Below are 25,011 nucleotides of genomic sequence, written 5' to 3' on the forward strand. Positions count from 1 at the left end.
GTAACACTGCCTGACACTGTCACAGTCCAGTTGTAACACTGCCTGACGCTGTCACAGTCCAGTTGTAATACTGCCTGACATTGTCACAGTCCAGTTGTAACACTGCCTGACACTGTCACAGTCCAGTTGTAACACTGCCTGATACTGTCACAGTCCAGTTGTAACACTGCCTGACACTTTCACAGTCCAGTTGTAACACTGCCTGACACTGTCACAGTCCAGTTGTAACGCTGCCTGACACTGTCACAGTCCAGTTGTAACACTGCCTGACACTGTCACAGTCCAGTTGTAACACTACCTGACACTGTCACAGTCCAGTTGTAACACTGCCTGACACAGTCACAGTCCAGTTGTACTACTGCCACACAAAGTCAGGTCTCATTGGTCAGATATCAGACTGTCTACGTGAGCTTGCGTCGCGTAGCACCTGTAGAACCAGTTTTTGCCTGGCCGTCAGGTGGCGCTCTGTGTTACTTAGCGAGGTTTACTAGCGGTGTGGAGGAGCTTGCTTCTGTTGTCCTACCCAGAGTGTGAGGAGCTTATAAACAGTTACTTTTAGTACAGGTTTTACCAGCTTCCTTGTAGAGGGTCTTATCGCTGGTTTCGTCCACACATTTCTCCATCATACAACACAGTAAGTAAGTGTCCACGGTATTATGTTTGTTTGTATACCTCATTATACCACTCTTCAATGTGTGGTTGAATTTGAGAACGAATGGGACAATGTGTAAGCTGACTCCCAGCTCGGCATTGCGGAATAAGAAAACGAAACTAGTCTAGTTGCAGTATGCTTGTTGTGTCATGTTTATTAAAGAATGACGAACAACAGCAGAAAATATAAAGGACCTCTACTTGGACTGTTCTGAAGCATAGTTTGTAAACAATTGTCGATAACCCATGAACTTACTCGAGTGTCGCCTTATTCCTTGAGAGGAGTTTCTGCTCCAGTGGTCACAACGATCACCCCGCTGGTGTAGGCTTGTATCATCAGACTTGTTCTGAAATAAGAACAACAAAGTGATCGTATCGATATCTATCGACCAGTTATCGCCAACTCCCCGTGATAGCGTGTACGTTCTCACATCTCGTTTTAGTTTTTCTCGTTTTTATTAGAGAGAGATGTTCATATAGGACCAGTACTTTTACTGTTCTGAAGCATTGTTTGTAAACAATAGTCGATAACCCCTGAACTTCCTCAGTTGTGCTCGTCTTATTGCGCGAGAGGAGTTTCTGCCCCAGAGGTCGCACCGATCACCCCGCGGGTGTAGGCGGGTGTCATTAGACTTTTGTTCGTAAAAACCAAACGCACTTATTCCTATAACTGTAACAGTGAGGTGCATGACAATATAGCTTTACATATCAAAGTGACCGTATGATATCTAGCAACCAGTTATCGCCAACTCCCCGTTATAACGCGCACGCAATGTGGTATAACGTTTGCTCGTTTTCATTAGAAGAAAACGTAAACAAGACAGACTTCTGTGAGTGTTATAAAGCGATGTAGCTGATTGTTAGACAATGATTGTAACTGTATTACATTGTTTCCGTTGATATGCAGTAGAAGATCTAGATTTGAATTTGGACAATGTTTAGATGTCAGGAATGTAATATTATGTATTGTAAGTAATCCGAGTGAGTAGACGTGTTGGAAATAGCTCCACAATGGGAATATGTTTAGAAAAGTACAGAACCAAAATAGGAGCTTTTATGCAGCCAGATGAAGGTAATAGACATATGCAGGGGATATGCATGGAGAAACGAAGTATTTCCCTGATTTTGAGACTTTCTATGTTGCTTTTCACCTTGCTGGTGGTGAGTGGTGACGTGGAATCTAACCCCGGCCCACAAACTCGGCAGTCTGCTCTACCGGCTGCAAATGCGGATAATGTGACTCCGATTCAAACGATGACATTATGAATACTCTCATGGACATAAAATCAGATTTGAAGACGGTAAATGATATATTTGAAAGTCTCAACATGAAGGTGGACAACATGGCTTCGCGGGTAAACGAAAATCTCGAGACAATCACGGAACTCCGTGCACAAACTCGTGTGAACGTATGCTCGCTATGAAAGATAAAATGGACGATTATGAATCTAGTTCAAGAAGAAATAACCTGATTTTCCATGGTATTGTTGAAGTAAAAGGTGAGACTTGGGATCTTTCAGAAATAAAAGTGCGTCAGTTCATGAAGGACACACTGAATATTATTGATGCTGATAGCATATTAATAACAAGAGCACACAGGCTACGAAACCGCAAATCACACGCTCCGAAAATTGCAAACTTCGTATCTACAGAAGACAGAAACAAGATACTTAAGTCGGCGAGAGATAAACAACGAGGGAATAACAACTTTAACCATGGTGGGAGAGTGTTAGAGGACCTTACAAAGCGGGTATCCGTCATGATAAACTCATAATAGACGGAGAAGTTTATGCCTACGACAGAATCAGTGGTATTATAGGCATAAAATGATAGATAAAATAATAGTAATTAGCAAGTCATTAAGACACTCATAGTAATTATATAAATAAACAAGATGAGGGGCTAGCAGAGTAAGAAATAGGTATAACACATGGGAAGATATAGGAAGGACAGGCGATATAGGAATTGAGGAGCACAGGAGACATACTGGGTCACTGTTAACCAGGGGTGACAGTACTAGGTCGAGGGTCGGGGTGCTAGAGCAAAACAATAAAGGTAACATAGCAAGGGAACATACAGGTTGCCAAAGACAAAATAGATTGAGAGAGGAAACGTAGAGGAAATTGCCCTCGGATTCATATATGTTTGTTTTTTGGGGGGTGGGGGGGGTGGGGGAGGGGGTTTTGTTGGGGTTTTTTTTGGGGGGGAGGGGGGGGGGGGGGTAGTACAGACTCTGGAAGTCAAGACGGTCACATTACCACAAGTCCTAAAAAGAACCTAGAGATTAGACAACCGTGGGCTAGGACGACCTAATGTCAGGGGAGATAGGTGGATGGCCAATGCCAATGAAAAAAATGAGTAAGGCCATGACGTAAGTCGGGAGTAAAAAGACAAGGAAACGGGAGGTTCGGGAGGATCCCACTTGAACACTGTGGTCTCGTTCTAATATTCGAAAAGAAACATACAAACCTCCAGTATTTGACTAGGGATTGAAGCCTTGCGGCCGAAGACCCTTAATTATCAAGTGACCATAGAGTGGGTTGACCAACAACACTAGAGTGAATAAAAGCTGTTGAACGAAGATCACTCTTTGTAGTTGTTGGAGTAACTACGGTAATAAATCCAAGGCCCTCGGGTACTGACATTGTACCTCTCGCTCGTCCCCGAGCGTCAGTACCAGGAACGAGGGGATTACCGTAGTTAGTTCGAAGAGGTACTCGAATTGCCACCCTGGTAATTAACAACAATTACCGTATTTTACCATCTTAAAAATACCTTGGATAGTGGTACAAACGTCTGTGTATCTAATCAACGTAAAGGATCACGCGACAACAGACAAGGAAATATGACAGGAGACGCCCACGTGAGTTTATCTACATCTCGTGGGCCCGGAAGTACAGCTCAAGCTCCTCACAGCAATAGTACGTTCCCGGAGCGCTCTATACTATCGTTGCCACCAGTCAAAACTCCCCACTGTGAATAGGTGGTCACAACCATGATCTGAGTTGAGCTCGCAACCGAATGACCGTTATGTTTACAAACAAGTGACGACTGTCGTGACGCCGAATTCACTTATCGCTGCTAAATTACTTTCTTCGTTTGTCAATTTGAATTTCTGTTTCATTCACACTACCCTGTTATTGATATCGTAAGAATGTAAGGGAGAGGTTGATTGATTTTCCGTTAGTCTGCAATCTCGAACCAATCTGATTATCAAAGCAACAAAGTAAATTCATCTGGAAAACTTGGTCAGTCGTAAACCTTTTCAAATTGAAATATGATGGCATTCCCAAAGACATTAACATGAGTATAAACGTTACTACAAATGGGGTTGGAGGGCAAATTTCAAGATTCTTGTAATGGCCGCGCACACACTGGTGGCAGCGATGTAACGAGACTGTAACGAAGGTGTCACGTGCTGGGAAGGAGCTTGAGTACAGCTCTGCCAAGGGAGAGCACTCTATATAGTGATCGTGATTGAGGAGAAGGCGGAAGCAAAACACTCCGTATCCTATCGTGGAACATTGAAGGATTGTATAAATATGTAAGTTTTCCTGATAGATTTTAGTAAAGCGTTTGACTGTATAAATCATGATGTTCTTTTTCAAAGTCTTCATGGTGTAGAGCTCAGAGGAAACTTCTTAAATTTTATTACATCTATGTACAACAAACTTTCTGCTTGTGTGAGGACAGATTCTGGTTTGTCTGGTTATTTCAAATGCAGCACTGGTACCTGTAGCATATCAAGGCACCAATGCATCGGTCATGGGGTTTTGTTCTGTTCTTTTGGCAAATAAGAGGATAGTTAGTAACAACGAATTTTTTCACTACTATCACAAAATCATTCGACACAGACACTGCTTCAAACCCGTTTGTAGACTGGACACAGTTATTTGGGCACCGATTATATAACTCCTACCGACAGGGTGCAGGTGGTGGTTCAAAGCGAAACGAACGACACTGTCTGTTGTCTTAGTTAAGCTGGGCGGCGACTTTGATCTTGCCTCCAACCATGCATGTAGTAGAAGTAAACGATGATTTGGACAACCAAGAAATATTGACCTTTTTCACACTTTCGCCATCTTGGATCGAAAACGAGGCTTGGAGAGCATAGCTCCATGCAGTGTATGTCGCATCAGTTGTTAGGGAACAGACAGCATGTTGTGCATTTCACTGATGGACATTTCAAACAAACAAAAAATGGTATCCTCTGTATCTAATACAGAAGATATTTCACATTTAATTCTGAGGTCCAACTAAAATATGCCTGTAATACACTGGAATTAGCATTTTGCTGTCAGGATCCCGGAAATGAATCGAAAGGTGCATGTCGAGATACTTTTTCAGAAATAGATTGTTTTATCATAACCTCGTCGGCATATAGGTACAATGTGACAGTAGATTCAATGACAGAAGTTTTGTATCGTAAAAGAACTGCAGGACAGGAAACACGTCAGTGTACTTTTGCAAATTTGCTCAGTCAATGCGTGGCTTGGCGAACTCGAGACCGTCGATCATGTTTATTTCACGTTTCATACTGGTGTTTGCTGCACAACGCATTATCGTTTTGCCATGAGTCCAGTTGACAAAAGACACTTTTTCTGCTATGATTTTCATCGAAACAAATGACGATATAAATGAAATTAGTTCACAAAATAACTCGTGTGTCAAAATAAATATTCAGAAGGGGTGATAACTCTATTCAGTGTGTACAATGACAGATGATACTTTACTTGTTCTCAAAAATCACTTACTTAACTGATTATTGCCGACTGAGATTGCACCGTGCACGACAAAAGTCATAATGTGTGAACTGTTTAAAATAAGTTAAAAGGAAACTTAAAATTGATAAATATAAATAATGCATGAAATTAAAGACATATAAGAATTGATACAAACACCAACTTCTTGAACACCCTGACCTAGTCCTGTATGATGTTAGGTAATTGTATATCAAAAGGAAGCTACTAATACATTTATCCTGAATAGTTTGAAAATGTCTTGATCAGATATGAGGACAGATAAAATAACAAAAGATGAAAAGGAATCAACTTCATTTGGTAATCAAGCCAAGACAAAATATATGTAGAGGTACAAATAATGTTTATGGAACAATCTGGATTTCTCATATTTAACAAAGAAAAACAAACCGAAATTTTCATGTGTTTATTTCTCACAATATAAGTTTTCAAAACTTAACAAAAGCACCTTATTAAATTCCAGGAGAAATAATTTTCTTGCTTGTAAACAATGGTACAATGTGCTTATTTAGTGTCTGATAAATATTGGCCATGTTGTTTTGCGAGTGAATAAGGCTTTTCACTTCCTCGTCCTTTGACAGGACGCACATTGTAACCAGTGTGTTACTATCAGCAAAAAGGTCCTCCAGAAATCCATCACCGGATACTAGTACTTCATTGTGTTGATTCGCTGGACTCAAAGCCTGAAATGAATAATTCAATAATATTGTAATAATATTTCTACTTCCATAATTTTTTTATAAACAATGCATATGCACCTTCTCTCAAAATATTGCTTATTTAGAAAACAACATTTTTTGGAAATAGAGAAATTTAAGGAAAATTAATCACATTGTGTAACATTGCATGCTACTTTAGAACAATCTTAAAAGCATCAATGCATCTGATATGTCTAAAACTCAAACAGTATATTCTGTGTAAACAGCAAACACAACAGATGCATCAATTTAATGACAGTGTACTACAGCTCTTTATATCAATGTCACACAGAAATTCGCTCTTGTTTTAATGAAACACGTTTTGATATTTGTATTACCGGTATGTATTTAATCATGAAATACTTTGTTTAGTCTGACCATGCTGAAAACATACTTTCGCTAGAGTGAAATAAATAAGATTTTTATTAAAATCAGGTGAAATATCACGTATTGTCACACCTACAGTCAGTCTGCCTAATTGGCACTATGGTTTTCTGAGTAGGGTCATGAAGATTACAAAGAAAATATAAAACTTGAATTTTTTTTGTCAAATGAAATGTTCATCGCTTCTTGTGGTTCACTTAAGTTGATATCTTGAATTGAAAATATTAATTTTGTCAGATCACAAGATAAGATAATTTCATGCTATCATCGTTATTTGACAAGGAAAACAGATTTCAGCTGTGTATATTTTCTTATATTTCACGTTTTGAGAATGAAACAGTATTGGCTATGTTTTCGAATTATCAAAATTATCAAAATTATCACACAACTTGACTTAAGTGAAATAAACTAAAGCTCTAAAGATTGTTAACAATAGTAAGATATAACATCATAACAATATAATTATTGCAAAATGACACAACTATATTCTTACATATAAATTTATATGATTAATAATCAATAATACATGGCAATTGCTTGCACAAAAGAAATTATTTTGATTTAAAAGTTTCAAAACATGTTTGTGGACATAAAAGCAGATGGGTTTCACAATTAAACAAAGAGAATAAATGAGTTATGTTTGGGAACATCGGAATTAAAAATAATTCTGTTTATGCTTTAAGTTTATAGTAATGTCAATATCAAGTTATGCATTTGAAATATTTGAATACAGACTGTTAAAGAGTTATCTGTTTCTGTAAATTATCTAAAGATCACATGTAGATTGCACATTTACTGGCCATTAATTAGTTGGGTTTATGTTCATTTCATGACATGATTAATTTGGTACAGTAAAGTAAATATCATTTTGGTAAAAATATTGTTTACAAAATTGCAGATCAAACTGTACTTTACTTCAAATTTTTAAACACCCTTTATGTAATAATTCAGTTGAAATATTACAATCATGCTATCTAATCTGAAAACATTGACAATCAAAATAACTGTTCACAATCACAACATCACAAGTAGATCTAGAGCTCTACTGTTTTATTGGAATGCATTTAAGTCCATTACAATTTACATCAAATACACAACTGATGCCAAATTCTGATTTGTTACGATTGTACATTATATCAACATATCAATTTAGTTAGTTTCAGACATATACCTAGATATGGTCAAAAGGTCAATATTTCGCACTGGGAGTTACCAGGTTACCAGGTGGTCATGGATAATTTAAATTGAAATCACAACAGAACGGCCACACTCAAATTTATATCGGTAAGGAGACCAGATAACAGTAGAATAGTTTGTCAATGATAAAATAAGAATAATGTTCAATACTTACGATAAATGTACCGGGATGGTTAAATTGGCACAGTTTGTCCCGATTGCGTGCCTTGTTGACATCACCATGTGTTTCATGTGCTATCCAGCCTTCACCTTCTGCTCTCCAAGCCTCGCTTTCAAACCGGAAGTGGCGAAGTGTGAAAAAGGTCAATGCAAGATTCTTTCTTGTAGCATATCAAGGCACTTTTCCTTCGTGAAATAATAAGACATGAGTGGTGGTGACTGCTTTATCATAATTGTACTATAAAAAGCATAAATTTGGCGAACGTAAGACGTTATATTTGCAGTCACCAGGAATGACTCCATGTGGGCAAAACTTAAAGGGGCACGAATCTCTGCCTTCTTCTCGGCTGTCTGACACTGGCCGCTGGAGCTCACTAGCTGCCGCGAGTCTATTTGCTCACTAACGCAACTGAGCGTGACAAGAGGATGGGCTACCGTCTGTAAAGACAGCGTAAAAAAACTTGGAGGCAATATTTGTTTTACGCATTTTTGAACACTCCCAGCATTTTCAAAAGGTTTCATTGTAGTTTTTCAAAAACATTTTCGTCAAAACATTTTATAAACGTATTAGAGATGTTTTACATCTATTCAAAATGTTATTGAAATGTTATCAGAATGTTATTTAAGAACATCATGTTATAACATAGGCGAAACTATTTCATAACATGTTATTATATGCTCAAATGTTTTGCCAGAACAGATTTCATAAAATGTTATCATCATGTTTTAAATACATTGTGTGCACATATGTAAAATCATCCGCATGATGTTGTACATGTTTTATAATTATTCAAAATGTTATTGAAATGTTTTTAAAATGTTATTCAAGAACATCATGCTGTAACAAAGCCGATACTGTTTCATTACATGTTATTGCAATGTTTTCAACACATTGCAGAAATGTTATGCTGGAACATATTTCAACAAATGTTATCGCCATTTATTAAAGTGATTACCGATTACGTGGCTGTGGATTGGTATTACAATTTGGACTGCTGACACAAGACATATGTATGTATGTCTTGAGAGTTTCTAATACATTTACATGCTTGTCATTACCAGTGACATTACACAGTGATGGGGTATATAAGTACATATTGTGCTCAGAGCTCATTAGTTCTGTCCAAGACAATCACGATGAAAGGCGATCGCAAGAGAATCAAGTCACAGTTCAGCAAGGGCCACACTCCTTGGAACACAGGTCTCACCCTTGAATCTGAAGAGACAGAAAGTGCCTCTCCATCCCAGATACCCAGGACTGTCAGTAGGATGAGTGCTGAAGACTTCTCACTGGTTACCAAGTCTAGGTTGGATGGCACGGGGCTGTCGACTCCTGACTGTGAGGGCATCTCTACCTCTATGAGGCTGTTGCGGCCTACTGCGGCCAGCAAGCAAGACCTGAAACAAGCCCTAGACCAGATTTGACATGTGCCGTTTTGACACGTGCCATGTTGGTCATTTTTGGCTGAATGCCGAGCAAATACATCTCTGTATTTCTTGAAAAAGGCTTCAAAGTTGGCCATAAAGATATTGTCCAAGCTCATACGAGGCACAGCAGGTGTAGGGATACATGGGGAGCAAGGGGAGGTAACTGTGGTCTGAGGCCAGCTTATAAACGGTTATATTAAGCACAGGTTTTTCCAGCTTCGTTGTAGAGGGTCTTGACTCTGGTTTCGTCCACACATTTCTCCTTCATACAACACAGTAAGTAAGTGTCCACGGTGTTATGCTTGTTTGTATACCTCATTGTATTACTCTTCAATGTCTGGTTTAATTTGAGAACGAACGGGACAATGTGTAATCTGACTCCAACTCGGCATAGATCATAGCAATCAATATTCGCATGATCGTGGGTTAAGTCCCGGGTCGCCCTGATTATGTTTCTATGTTTGTCACCTAGTTGACCCGCCTGATATAACTGTAAAACTGTTCGAAGCGGCGCTGACCATATCTCGCTCACTCACTCTTGTTCAGATCGAGGCTCTGACGGAAAGGCTGCCGTCTGGTGTCGACGGATTCTGAGCATGGTAGTGTCAAACCTCCCCATCACGGCCATCAGAGGAAATGTCAGCAAGCTGCTGGATGCTGAGGTAGGCTGAGACCGTTCAACCGGGAAAGAGTATGTTAGAAGTGTGCATTGTTGTAGGTATATTTTCCCACAGAGATTTCGGGCTAGTGAATGTCTGTTGATGGTGTTTCGCTCTATTAATCACTAACGTTATTAAGGAGACTGCTCACGCTTCCATTCACAGGGCCAGTGATGGCGCATAACTTGTTACATTATTTCTGACAGAGGAAAAAGTCCGACGGTCCACATCCTATTGAGGGGTAAGTCAGGCGGTCCACGTCCTATAGAGGGGAATGTCAGATGGTCAACGTTTTATAGAGAAGAAAGTCCGATGGTCCACGTTCTATAGAGAGGAAAGTCAGATGGTCCACGTTGTATAGAGAAGAAAGTCAGATGGTCCACGTTCTATAGAGGGGAAAGTCAGATGGTCCACGTCCTATAGAGGGGAAAGTCAGATGGTCCACGTTCTATAGAGAGGAAAGCCAGATGGTCCACGTCTTATAGAGGGGAAAGTCAGATGGTCCACGTTCTATAGAGAGGAAAGTCAGATGGTCCACGTCCTATAGAGAGGAAAGTCAGATGGTCCACGTCCTATAGAGGGGACAGGCAGATGGTTCACGTCTTATAGAGAGGAAAGTTAGATGGTCCACGTCCTATAGAGGGGAAAGTCAGATGGTCCACGTCTTATAGAGGGGAAAGTCAGATGGTCCACGTCCTATACAGGGGAAACTCAGACGGTCCACGTCCTATACAGGGGAAAGTAAATGGGCGACATGCTATAAAGATGTTGTAATGTCGTGTATCTCACAAATACTTACATTACATATGCTACCTAGTGTGTGCGAGAAGGCAAACGTCGTCTCTGAACCGAACGTAACTGAGAGATAGTGAAGAGACTGTTTGTGTCTAACACACTGATAAGGGATACCCTGCTGTTGTCAGAAGGGATATAGTGCTGTTGTCTAAGTGGATACTGGTTGTGCTGTCGAAAAAGTATACAGTGTTGTTGCCAACAGTGAGCAGTGAAACACTTGTGGCTTCTTTATGGATATTCCGCTATTGTGTATGGAAATGGTCTGATGTTGTTTAAAGGAATATTCTGTTGTCGTTGACAGGATATAGAGGAAAACACACGGCAGGTAAGTGTTTGATGTGCCGCAGGTTGAATAGGATAGGATAACGACTTTATGTTCAGAAAGTAGTGATATGTAAAAGACGACACATTCAAAGATGTGACTTGTTATATTTTAAAGGCGGGACGAGCAACAAGCTATAGTTGGGATGATGGGATTTGCGACATGCTATAGTAAGAAAGGTGCGTTTATGAGGCGGGATAGGATGACTCCCTCATGCAAAACAGAACACGCCGTCATTTAAATCGACATGACCTACCCAGTTTCATCTTTGTGGAGTGAAAACATTGATATGCATAAATTGGGTGGCCTAGTGTAAAATACACCGGTTGAGTACAAATGACTACAACCAGCGTGTAGAGTTCTCCAAGTAACCCGCTCGGCTCTATTGATTAACCCCGCTGTGAGACGATCTAATGTCACCATTTTACTGCCTTGTTGCGGGTAGAGCTCGTATTGCATAGTCCTGTTTATCATCCTTCTTAAGGGCCGCAGAACTACACAACTGGGCCCTTGATGAGTGTTGGTAACATTCCAAAAGAATTACGTGCACATATGTCATGCTTCACATGCCGTAAGTGTCTTGATAAGAGGGAACATCTTATATGTGGGTGTACTTACAAACAGGTGGTCATAATTAATGTTTTGCATGTTTAATTTGCTAAACAAAGGTTGCTGACGTCTGTGATATTGGTCAGTTGGGGATATAGGACTTGTGTTTCGTATCTAAACTGTTCAACTGTTTCAGTAACGAACTTATCAAGAGAAACCAAGACTCCGTTCAAGATTCAGGACCGTCCAATTTATCCCCTTACCGAAAGAACACTCTAATCCGCTAATTGAACTAAATCTGGTGAAAAATAAAATGTGTCGCTAAATGAGAACAGTTCTAGCATAAAGGTGATTAAGTGAGTGAATGTTGTTCAGCGCCGTAGTCAGTGAAACTCTTACCATATCTGACCTGAACAGAAATAACAGTGGTTGAAAACAAGAGGACTGATCCGCACAATCCGTGCACGATGACAAGTAGTCAAAACATGACGGAAACACACCACCCAAACCCCTATTTAATAAGCCATGCATTCTGTTATGACCGCACAAGTGGCACATGTCGTCATAATGTTTGGATGATGCAATTCTGAAATGTCAATATTGAAAGTCGCAATGCCTTCCTCTCATGAAGAGCTGTTAATGTTAATATCCAATCTGCATTGTACTATGGGCTTTGGTGCCTAAATGACAGAAGAAACTGTCTGTCTGTCTGTCTGTCTGTTTCAGAAGGCATATACCCAGATTTTTGTTCAATCGCAAACATTATCTTTGCATAAATTATATTATTTTATGCAAAAGGAGCGCATCCTAGGATTTAACTGAATCATTTTTACATTTGGTCCCCGATGACGCGCGTTCCATTTGTTTGATTAGGGATAACGTCCGAGGCCTCAGTAGACGGTTATCTTTAGCCTCGTACCTTAACAAAACCTGCATCATACGAAGCCGATGAAATGTTCCGTTAGGCAGGAACCATTCACTTTTACAACCCCCTCTGTAATCACCACTGCAGCCATCTGCACCCGTACAGAACAGTTGGTGATGTGTTTGCAGTGACAAAGTATTTTTATCAATGGAAAGCCAAGAAGGAGTGTGTCTAAACCTGGTATGTTATGAGTGAGCAATGATTTCTATTTTAAGGATGCGTTGGAAAGTTGTTTTGTTGAATGTGCAAACATTCAATACACGGGAACGTTCTTCTGTCGGGTAAATGTCATTGCGTAATAGAAGGGCTTGTCAGTGAGAGCGTACAGTGTGGAGAGAATTTGCGTAAATGCTTAACTGATTAATAACATGCAGACAAATTCTTTGTATTATTAGCAGAAGTTGATTCCTGCAGTGGACCAACGGAACCATGGATAGAAAATGTGTCATAGCAATTGCTGTATGTGTGACTGTGATAGTCGTCATCATCGTCATCGTCGTTGTCGTCGTGGCTCTGTTAATCAGACGTCGGAGGAGGGTTGTTTGTAAGTACTGACTATAGGTACTGGTTGTAGAACGTATATTGTATACCCAAAAACTAAACTTTAAGAGAAAACCGTTTGTGCTTGGACTTTGTAGTCACCCTAGAATCAATATTTATAATTTGGCACCGAACACTTTAGCACGAGGTTTCAATTTAAAATACGAAGGTATCGATTCTACAGCGAGACGACCTCAAATTTTAACCACATGAAGTTAATCGCCATTATACAATGACTTAGAATGCTCTATAACGTTTTTTGACACTGTCATTACACATAGATGTGACAGTTTCATGATTTAACGGTATTCAACGCCGGCATGAGAAGAAGTGTGACTTCGAGCTAATGTTTTAGTGGGTTACGACCAACGTTTAAGTGAACAATAAAAGAGTTAGTGAGTGAGTATGGCTTAACGTAGCTGTTAGCAATATTCCAGCAATATCATGGCGGACACCAGAAATGGGCTTCACACATTGAACCCTTTTCGGGAATTAAACACAGGTCTTCGGCGGGACAAGTGAACGCTTTAACCACTTGGCCACCCGACCGCCACTAAAGCAAAATGAAGAGCTGTTAAGTGTGTCAGCAAGCATCGTTTTATGCAGCAATATTCCAGAAATATCACGGCGGGGGACACTACACATGAACTTCACAAATGGGGAATATTTTTAACTCCGGCCATTAATAATTGGTTTGCTGATAGTATTTCCTTCTCTCAGGCAACAACAATCCCTTCCCCTTCAGATTGTTGTATTCGATAAAAAGATAGATGCCCTTGACATATTTATGATGAAACAGGTATGAAAGTAAATCTCGAAAAATATAGTCATATTATTTAGACATGGTGCTCTACTTCGCTCTTATGAGAAATGGTATGTAAGGGTGAAATTATTGAATCATGGTACTGACACTAAAGCCTAGTGTTTAAACCCAAATTAAATGGACAAGAGCTCAATCCTGTTCAGCGTCACAGCACAAAGAGGCAGATTTAACTTTAAATTGTTTAGAAAGGAGATGTGGCGATATCCGCTATTCTGATTTGTGTAACCTATTTCATAACTCCAATTCCATTCTAGGATTTAATAATTGGGAACCTTCAATTGTACGAATAAGCTTGTGTACATACCCCTGGGCCTTGAATCCTGGGTGAATGTGGAAGATTTCCTTCGCAACTTTTTTAAATGACACGGGTCATGAATATTGGAGTCGGGTTTCCGCATGACATATTACCGTTACTTAAGAAGCGCTCACACTTTGCCGAGGTGGTTGCCGAGCTCTCCCGAGTCTACCTCGGTTAAGACTCGAGAAGAGACTACATATATACGAGTATCATACGAGTACGCTACTAGTGTGCAACGAGCCCATGCATAGGATTCCAAGATGAGTCCAAGAGGAGTCCAATAGGAGTCTATTAATAGTTGCATACGAGCACAACGATCTCGATATGAGATGTACGAGGTGGTTGCGAGCTGCTAAATAATTCGGCGGGAATTACACTCGAAAAGCTCGTATAAGACTTGGTAAACTCGGCATTACATTTTGCAGACGATCCTCATACGAGTTCTAAACGAGCACCACGAGGTCGCCACGAGGGTACAACATGTAGGACGAGTGTGTTACGAGTTTCTTACGAGTTTCTTAGGAGTTGCTGGCGGCACGACTGTTTTGAGCACCTCCAAAACTCTCGTAGATCAGTACGAGGTATCCCGAGTTACCCCGCGTTTAGTATGATCTTGTTATGAGATCCATGCGAGTATTCCCGAGTCAGCTCGGGTCCATACTTGAGCCGCAACTCGGCAAAGAGTGAGGGCCCCTTTGATGCTAAATCCCTTTAATGATAACGGGCGTATAAATTGGACAGCAATTTAAAATATACTTTGTCCGTATGCATTGTACTGTGTGAGGTTACGTCGAGAAATTGTACCAATTTGTACGGAATGTATTAAGGGAGAGAGATCCTATATTGAATAAAACGTATGTTTGTCTGTCATAATGACTTAATGTGAGTCAGTTTATTGTGGCTGGACGCCGAGACTCCAAAACTAAACGTCAAAATGTTTCAGATAAGGTGTTAAAGAAAAGGGAATTAATTCTCAGTGTCACCTTTTGCTCACATCGAAACCGAATGGGAATATAGACCCGCAAAATAATCTAACTAACGATAAAATAATCGAAGTAACCAGAAAATAATTGAAATTACGTACATATGACTATATGACTGAAGTAACAAGAAAAACATTGAAATTACGAAAAAGAAAATTAATTAAAATGGAAAAAAATTCTATCACGTGACTGCCTTCAAATAGAAATCAGTAAGAGTACTAGTGAGTGAGTGAGTGAGTGAGTGAGTTTGATTTTACGCCGTTTTTAGCAATATTCCAGCAATATCACGAAGGGGGACACCAGGAATCTGCTTCAAACATTGTACCTGTGTCGGAAATCCAACCCAGGTCTTCGGAGTGACGAGCGAACGCTTCAACCAAAAGGCTACCCGACTGCCCTTGACAAATAGTAAGAAAACAACGTGATAATATTGATTGATATTTGTGTGAAGCTCTGCTGATTGTAATGAGCGAATGCTCTGTTTTTTCCAGGGGATTTTTCCTTTAGTGGACTTCGCCGCAATACCATCAAGTCGGTATCAGGTACGTGGTTATATCACAGTTTAGATGTCATCTGAAGCACTTCACATAGTTTGGACGCCTGAAGATGTTTACACAGCTCATAATTCATATAAAATATTCATGCCGCTGAGATCTCATTTAAAGTTGTTGACACAGCTGAATTCTCACATAAAACATTCATACTGCTGAGATCTCATCTAAAGTTGTTAACACGGCTGATATCTCACCTAAAATATTGATACCGCTGAGATCTTATCTAAAGTTGTTAACACGGCTGATATCTCACCTAGTAATATTCATACCCTGAGATCTCGTCAAAAATTCAGATCACAGTTGAGATCACGCCTCAAGTCGTTCACATAGATGAGGTCACAACTGAATCTGCTTACACGAATTTTACATTCAAACAGTGTCTAGTACACAGGGAATACGCGTGATCTTACCGTGATCAGACAGGTAGGTCTTTTATACTGCTGTAAGGTACCCGATTAGAATGTGTGACAACTTTGCATGACTCGATTATTGAAAGACATGGTGTAATAGGCTCAAACGACTCCCCCGAAATTTGCCTAGGCTCAAATGACTCCCCAAGCCAGGCTCCCCTAGCCAGGTTCCCTCTAGGCTCAGCTACCTCCCCCACTGGGTCCAAATGACTCCCTTGTTTTGCATTAAATTGATTACAGAAAAGAACTACCTTCAGTGCCTTCACGTGACTGTGTTCAGATAGAAATCACTACGAATAAGTGAGTGAGTGCGTGAGTTTGATTTTTACGCCGCTTTTAGCAATATTCCAGCAATATCACGGCCGGGGACACTACACATGATATTCACACATCTCTAAGTACCAAAGTAGCACCATTAGGCTTCCATACATATAAACTTGGTCGTGGGATGCCATGGCACTGTATTCATCATCAGTGGAATGAGTATATAGTAAATATGATGATTTCTTAGAGATGAACGTGTGCTTTCCATATCCCATAAAGTTAAATACCATCTAGGGAGGTCGGGTAGCCTGGTGGTTAAAGCGTTCGCTCGTCACGCTGAAGACCCGAGATCGATTCCCGACATGGGTACAATGTGTGAAGCCGTTTTCTGGTGTCCTCCGACATGATATTGCTGGAATATTGCTAAAAGCGGCGTAAAATCAAACTCACTCACTCGCTCACTAAATACTACCTGTATGGAAAACACATGTGATTTCCCTCTGTGCCTCCATAGTTATGTGTGAACGGTGGTTGTAAAGTTCGTCTAGCGCAACAGAAAACACATTAACTCCTTCACTTTTCAATTCGAAAGTTACATCTGATCATCATTGTTTTATAATTACCTGGCTAAAGAAAAGCATATTCCGAATACAGACCAGAGGACATCATTAAAGAAAGATTCCTACTTTATATATGTATCAGACAATGATAGAATTAACAATTGACTGACGTCATATCACAAGCCAATTCTTTCTCCAGGTAGACAACGACCAGGACCACAGAGCTCAGTTCGTTTCCCCCGTGAAAATAGTAAGTATGAATTAATATGTCTTTTGGTTTTTGTGATTAACAAATATTTTCATTTGCAAACATAAGTGGAAAGACTCAGACTCAGTGAGTGAGTGAGTGGATATCTAATCTGTTTATTCAGTACATGAGTGGGCCAGCGGCCCATAGTACAATTCGGTTCACCAGACATGTATAAAAATACAATTGTGTACACCTAAATACACAACAGCAAGGCATTCATAGATAAAGAATATTACTTCTGCAAAAATGAATTCCTTAACTTAAAAGCGTGGTAAATATAACAAGCCAGACTTCTAATTGTTGACTGATGCAGAGACGACATAAGTATGTAAAATTGTTCTATTGATGGATTTACATAATATTTTTGAGGAATATATGTCACTCGGAGAGCATAATATTTTTCACAAACCAATACAAAATGGTATTCAGACTCAACATAGCCTGTTTTACAAACCATACATAACCTTCGCTGTCTTGGGATACCAAAATATCTCCCGGTTTCTATGTGGAGCGAGTGGGAGCTAGCTCTAAAACGTGCCAGTGCAACGCGAAACTTATTGATTGTAATAGCCGATAAATAAAATTCCCTGCTAAACCTAAATTTATAACAAAGATATGATGAATACTTGGGGCTATTGGTCAAAGCAAAATGCCAATCTTGTTCATAAGAGCATTTTAATCTTTGTAAGAACTCATCAATAAATGAAATAGAAATAACAAGATGCTGATTTTCCCATACGTAGCCAAAGCCATAGGTGTACAAAAGTAATTTAACTCTAGAGGCCCAATTAGTCTTACCTGCTATGGCCTGCTGCACAAGCATATTGTAACTTTTTCGTGGATAACGCGAATCGGGCATCTTTAAAATCTTACACCAATAATTCAAGCATCTTTTGAAAGCATAGATATACAAAGGGTATCTCCCACACTCTCCACGCACAACATGATTGGAAGTTGCTGACTTAACTCCTAAAATACGTTTACAAGCAATTGTATGAACAACTTCAATCTCCTCGCAAAACGATAAAGATAAACCCCAAACTTCTGCACCGTAAAGAAGTACTGGCACAACTTTAGCATCAAAAATTTTAAAGAAAATATTCATAGGAGTAGGTTTAATTAGCTGTAGGGACTTCAAAAGCTTAAACAAAACCTTTTTAGCTTGATTAACAACATTAGATATATGTGCACTCCAAGATAGATTTCGAAAAAATAATACACCAAGGTATTTATATGTAGTTACACATTCCAACAATTTTCCATCGTAAACCCATTTTTCATATTTTGAAGAACACTCCCATTTTTAAAAACTACTACTTTAGTTTTATCAATATTGACTGTTAATGAATAATCTTTACAATAACATTCTAACACATTGATTCTTTTCTGGAGACCATAAACAGTATCTGCTATGAGAATGACATCATCTGCGAAAAGTAATAAAAACAATTGAACTACATCTGGATGAAATTGGATACCATGTGCGCAACTGGATTCAATATCTATGGCAAGATCATTTATGAACAAGGCAAACAAAATGGGACTAAGGACACATCCTTGACGAACTCACTTACTGCAGCTAAACATATCAGAAAAAGAGTTATTGTATTTGACCAATGCCAAAACTTATTTATAAATTGACTGTATACAACAGAACATTTTCGGAGAAATACCATTTTTGTATAGTACCATACGCAATTTGGATCTATCTATGGAATCAAAGGCTTTGGCAAAATCAACAAACAAGGCATAAATCACACCTCGTTTCTTAGCCAAATATTTCTCTATTACTGAATATAAAACAAAAATATTATCAGTTGTGGAATATCCACTCCTAAAACCAGCCTGAGACTCTACTAGTCTATCATAGGATTCCGACCAAAACTGGAGTCTTCTGTTTAAAATAGAGATATAAAGTTTACTGAATACACTTAAGATAGTGATACCCCTATAATTAGTGGGAGATTTGCATCGCCTTTCTTATATATAGGAACAATGTGGCCAACAGCCCAAGATGAGGGAAAATATGCAGAATCAAATATAGCATTAAAGAAGAATGTCAAAAAAGGAACAAGAACATCAGGAGAAGACTTAAACATTTCTGCTATCAGTCCATCATCTCCCGCAGCTTTATTATTTTTCAATCCTGTAATCGCATCAAGCACTTCATCCTGTGAAATAGGGGAATCAAGAATACTCTGAGTTGTTTCGTCAAAATTAACATCGTCAAAAACTAAATTCTCCTCAACCTCTGAAGAAGAGTATTCACCAAATAAGTTCTTAAAGTGCTGATACCAATCTCCTAGTTCTATATTAGGAGAGCGTCTCCTTCCCTCACCAGAGAGTAGCTTCAATTGTGACCAAAATATTTTGCTGTTGTGTATGCCTGTCACCATATTACTAAGAATTTTATCTTGGTAGGCTTTTCTTTTGTTATGGAGTATATTTGTATATTTATTTCTTTCATGTAGATAGTTTGAAAGTGCCAAATGATTCCCAAGTAGTCTATAAACTTTAAGCAGTCTTTGCTTTTCAAATCTAAGAAATTCACACTCTTTATCAAAACAAGGTTGCTTACCGACTAACCAAGCAGATGGGCAAAACTTACGCATACATTCTGCTGCATTACCTAATAAATCTGAGAATAAAGTTACAGCATCATCAAATTTTCCAGATAGAATATGTTCATTACACTGATCAAACACTAAAGCTGACTTGTCAGAAAGTAATACATCTCTAAATGTTGACACTTTATCTTCATTCCACACATAACGGGAGTTGTCACGCACATCTCGTGCATTACATAAGCTAGCACCCACAGAAGCCATATCACGTGACACAAATGAACACGCAACAGGCAGATGATCTGAATCTGACCTAGATAGGACATCGAAGCGGTCACATGATGTAAACAAGTCAGGGCCTGTTATGATATAATCAACAACACTCTGTCCAATATGACTTATAAATGTAAAGTCTCCTTTCCCAGCGTCCGAACCACATCGGCCATTACAAATATATAAATTTAAAGCACTACAAACATTCAATAGCACTTTACCAAAATTATTAACTTTTGAATCACACGAATGTCTCTTAATATCAATATTATCATAAATGTCCGAAAAATCATCAATCCCAAGCCTTTCGGCAATGTCACATTCAATTCCGTCGGGATCTGTGCCAGTTCTAGAGTTAAGGTCGCCACCAATCAAAATACTACAGTCTCCAAATCTTTGTAACACGTCAAGTAGTGATTCAAAGAATAAACTTATACCACACTTCGTTGTAGCCGATTTATACCAGGTTGAGCCCTCAGGATGGACATATACACAAGCTACAATGGTGTCCTTTCCCAAACAAAATAAGCGCTTGTCCAGTACGATGAAAATTCCGTTGGGACCGGTCACACAACCTTTCACATATTGGACTAGGTGTTGTTTTATCAAAACAACCAGACCACCTGACAGTCGCCCAAAAAATGATATTTGCTCAGCTGGGATGGAGTGAGTAATATATCCGGGGAAACATAGTTGACTATCACTATGGGATGACCATGTTTCACATAAACTGATGACATCAAATTGGTGTATGAATGAGATAAAGTCAGTATCGTGGAGCTTCGATTGTAGTCCAGCAATGTTCCAGAATACAAAAGAAGTGGTTAGTCTGGTATTAGAGTTACAGTTACGGCCTTGGCCACACCCCTATCTGCGAAAATCATCTTCATTCTGTGGGTTTCGGACACTAGCTGGCACACCCGCCCTGGGCGGAGTCTTTGTGTCTGGGTGGCCTGGTGGAGACTCATGACGTCTATCTGTAGTCTGCATATGTTCAACCACAAGAACCCCTTTCTTGTAATATCCGCGCTTATTGTTACGTCGTAGCTCCTGCAGCGTCTTCCGTTGGGCTATAGTCAAGTCATTTGCGATTCCGTAACCATTCTCTTTAAGCTTTGGCCGGAGCGCAATCGCCCTGATTTTCAAGTCTAACGACGTGAAACGAACAATAACCGGACTGGGGCGATTTACTGTACTTGATCTAAGACGGTGAGTATTCACAATATCGCTTGGTGTGAACTTACAGTCACTGTCACTGTCACGGGCATGGTCATTAAATACCTCACACACCTCTTCTTTCAGTTGGTGTAAAGTTTCTCCGGGTTTTTGGGAGATTCCATAGATTAGCACATTCTGTTTTCGGCTATATTGCTCCAATTTATCCAAGGAATTCTCCAGCTTTTCAATTCTATCACTTACTTCGGCTGATAATGCTTGACCTGATATTGCTCTCGTGTCGTCCCCCTCCACATTGGAAAGTCTCTCAGCTACAGCATCCAAATCCAAACGAAATATATCTTGCCTAGCTTTAACATCCTCTATGTCATGCTTAATTGAAAGAACAGTCTCATTAAGCCTCCTTGTGTCTGACTTCACGTCTCTAATGTCTCTCGCTAACTCGCCTCGCACTAAACGAAGTTCATGTAAAATCTCATCCTTAACCGCAATAATATCTACCTTAGCAGGTCCGGGGTTTTCTTCAATATCTCCTGACAGCAGTAACAATGATTGCACTTGGTTTGCTGAGTTTCCAAGAATAAAGACTGTGTAGGTGACCAATAATGTAGCTAAGAGCCGATAGCCCAACACATTACCGGGCGTCCATCTCGTCCCTGGTGTATACCGCGTCTCAATATGGCCGACTTGTCGGTACCCACTCGGGTGGGTGAAAGTGCCAATACGTGCTCGCCATACCTCCACCGACACGCCCATGATCTCAGAACGTTCTCTAGATAGTTGAAAACGAAATGTAACAACTATAACAGCTAGGCGCCTCTTTTTTGTTACTTGCTGTTGGTTTCTAGCGGAGCTACCCGTGCATGGCTTGCACTGGCCAAGGGACGCAACTCTAGTCACAGAGTGAGTGAGTGAGTGAGTTTGATTTTACGCCGTTTTTAGCAATATTCCAGCAATATCACGAAGGGGGACACCAGGAATCTGCTTCACACATGGTACCTGTGTCGGAAATCCAACCCAGGTCTTCAGAGTGACGAGCGAACGCTTCAACCAAAAGGCTACCCGACTGCCCTTGACAAATAGTAAGAAAACAACGTGATAATATTGATTGATATTGTGTGAAGCTCTGCTGATTGTAATGAGCGAATGCTCTGTTTTTTCCAGGGAATGTTGGCTTTGAAGAACTCAGCCGCGATACCATCGTGCCGGGATCAGGTACGTTGGTTATATCACAGTTTAGATGTCATCTGAAGCACTTCACATAGTTTGGACGCCTGAAGATGTTTACACAGCTCATAATTCATATAAAATATTCATTCTGAATTCTCACCTAAAACATTCATACTGCTGAGATCTCATCTAAAGTTGTTAAGACAGCTGATATCTCACCTAGTAATATTCATACCACTGAGATCTCGTCTAAAATTCAGATCACAGTTGAGATCACGCTTCAAGTCGTTCACATAGATTTTACATTCAAACAATCTCTAGTACACAGGGAATACGCGTGATCTTAACGTGATCAGACAAGTAGGTCTCTTCTACTGCCGATACGTACCCGATTAGAATGTGTGACAACTTTGCATGACTCGATTATTGAAAGACATGGTGTAGTAGGCTCAAACGACTCCCCCGAAATTTGCCTAGGCTCAAATCACTCCCCTAGCTAGCCTCAAAACACTCCCTCTAGGCTCAGCTAACTCCACCACTGGGCCCAAATGACTCCCTTGTTTTGCATTAAAATGATTACAGAAAAGATCAAACATATCTTGTATTATAAAGGTTTTAACCCCTCTTCCTCATTTTCTATTCTGAATGTCGGGTTAAGAACAATCCCCAATATTTTTTGTCAGATGTTTCAGTACCAGTTATTTTATTACAATTTTATATTTACCTTTATTTGGAAAAACTCCAGGTTCCTCTCTGAAATCACTATACTATTTTTAACCTATAATGAATACTCCCGGCGTTAACGCTTTGACGATGAAACGCCAACTTTCATTGCGGCCGTAGGTTTCTTGATAGCTTGCATAGTGGAGCGTAATGATGACACAAGGGCTACGACACTCTTTACAGGCCATTAGTCATTACGATGAACACCGTATAATAACACACCACCCTTCTGTTACAGGAATAGACGACTTGGAGCTGATAGGCGTGACCAACAGCCCGACAGGGGAGGCAATCACAGGTAATATGATTTATCATACCTCCATGTCAGAATGATGAGATCTGATTGGTCAACGTGATCTTGTTAAAATGTGTATCCCGCCGTGGAGGGAAATAAATTTCTCATCGGGAGAATAAATGCTTTATACCCCGCCACGATCCAAACAGGCTGCACGTGGATTTCTGAGAGGCAGAAAAATCCCTCATACCCTGCTTAGAAGCAAGAAGTCGCATGTGTTTTTCGCGTCAATGTCAATATGGCACAAGTTAACATCAGCTGTTTTCTACCAATTATGAAATTGTTTTAATTCATTTAGAATGTCATATAAAATATGTCGCTAAGATAAATTCGTTGTTGCAGGATCACGAGGGGTCCATGTGTTTTTCTGCGTCCCGCGTCAGGTTTTATGACATTGTGACATAATATTGACATTGCCCCCGGCTCGTGGTATAAAATCAGTTTAAATAATATAGAATGTTGGCAAAGTACATCAAAATGTTAAAAACCCTTAATGCAGACGAGTAAGCACCATTGACCCTGTACGGTTGACATGACGGGGTATACCTGATCCCCAGTAACCAATCCAGCATACATCCAGCAGTATTAACAGCAAATGGCCGGGACAAAAATATGTTCATTATATCCGTCAGGTCGTTATAGGCGTGTTCATTACAAACGTATTTTTACTGTACTTTCTTTTGCCCCGGCAGTATTTATTTGCCTCGGGTTTTGCCGCCATAAATTATGGGTATGTTTTGAAGCTGTGACTACCTATCCCGTATTTAACAATATGCCCCGGCCCAGAATATGATGTTGGGTCCAATAATTAAACCTGCTACATTGAAATGATTGATTGTCCCTCTCTGTTGTCAGCTGTGTGTGCCCCGACACCGCCAGTTGGTGGAGCCCCTCCCCCGCGTCTCGATCCAATATAACGCCGGGCCAATCTCACCACCAGCATCTACTGCACAGCACCTGCACCATCAACTACATCAGGAAGTGCACGGACGTCAGAAATTGTCACCAGTATACCAAAAACTGCACCCATGGTACTTGTTTTAATTCACGTCACGAGACAACTGCTTGGAGGTAATAGGTGAAGGCTCCTTAAGATCAGAAACCTTGGACATGACAGGATTTGACGACAACTGTCACAGTGTATTGTCACGGACCATCAACACATTGTATATGTGTCACAGTGTATTGTCACGGACAATCAACACATTGTATACGTGTCACAGTGTATTGTCATGGACAATCAACACATTTTATACGTGTCACAGTGCATTGTCATGGACAATCAACACATTGTATATGTGTCACAGTGTATTGTCATGGACTATCAACACATTGTATGTGTCACAGTGTATTGTCATGGACAATCAACACATTGTATATGTGTCACAGTGTATTGTCATTGAAATTCAACACATTGTATATGTGTTACAGTGTATTGTCATGGACAATCAACACATTGTACACATGTCACAGTGTATTGTCATGTATTTTCATGGACAATGAACACATTGTATATGTGTCACAGTGTATTGTCATGGAAATTCAACACATTGTATATGTGTCACAGTGTATTGTCATGGACAATCAACAAATTATATATG

The 25,011-nt window shown here is 39.8% G+C and overlaps 1 protein-coding gene and 1 pseudogene across 11 annotated transcripts; one reads left to right on the forward strand and one right to left on the reverse strand.

Annotated features, from left to right (window-relative positions):
• Positions 1 to 493: 493 nt before the first annotated feature.
• On the forward strand, positions 494 to 24,815 carry LOC139458222 (uncharacterized). Of its 11 annotated transcripts, none has more exons than XM_071239568.1 (8): positions 494 to 638; positions 9,824 to 9,939; positions 12,923 to 13,071; positions 15,663 to 15,713; positions 17,159 to 17,209; positions 22,387 to 22,437; positions 23,354 to 23,413; positions 24,266 to 24,815. In XM_071239568.1, the coding sequence occupies exons 3-8, from the start codon at positions 12,957 to 12,959 to the stop codon at positions 24,325 to 24,327; spliced, it is 390 nt and encodes a 129-aa protein (XP_071095669.1). In that variant the 5' UTR covers positions 494 to 638; positions 9,824 to 9,939; positions 12,923 to 12,956; the 3' UTR covers positions 24,328 to 24,815. The 11 variants fall into 11 exon arrangements, with proteins under 11 accessions (XP_071095669.1, XP_071095667.1, XP_071095668.1 ...); XM_071239566.1 differs by having other exon boundaries at positions 494 to 634; XM_071239567.1 differs by having other exon boundaries at positions 494 to 634; positions 12,926 to 13,071.
• On the reverse strand, positions 17,442 to 19,143 carry LOC139458220 (uncharacterized; annotated as a pseudogene).
• Positions 24,816 to 25,011: the final 196 nt, after the last annotated feature.

Source organism: Haliotis cracherodii, unplaced genomic scaffold (assembly GCF_022045235.1).
Source record: "Haliotis cracherodii isolate W230 unplaced genomic scaffold, xgHalCrac1.p SCAF_12, whole genome shotgun sequence".
In the NCBI taxonomy this organism is placed as follows: Eukaryota; Metazoa; Mollusca; class Gastropoda; order Lepetellida; family Haliotidae; genus Haliotis; species Haliotis cracherodii.

What these genes read in the sequence shown, in the direction of transcription:
- LOC139458222 (XM_071239568.1), top strand. Translation starts at nt 12,957, where the DNA reads ATGGATAGAAAATGTGTCATAGCAATTGCTGTATGTGTGACTGTGATA. An exon ending in TACCATCAAGTCGGTATCAG is followed by an intron (nt 15,714 to 17,158) that starts GTACGTGGTTAT and finishes TTCTTTCTCCAG; the next exon opens with GTAGACAACGACCAGGACCA. An exon ending in TCGTTTCCCCCGTGAAAATA is followed by an intron (nt 17,210 to 22,386) that starts GTAAGTATGAAT and finishes TGTTTTTTCCAG; the next exon opens with GGAATGTTGGCTTTGAAGAA.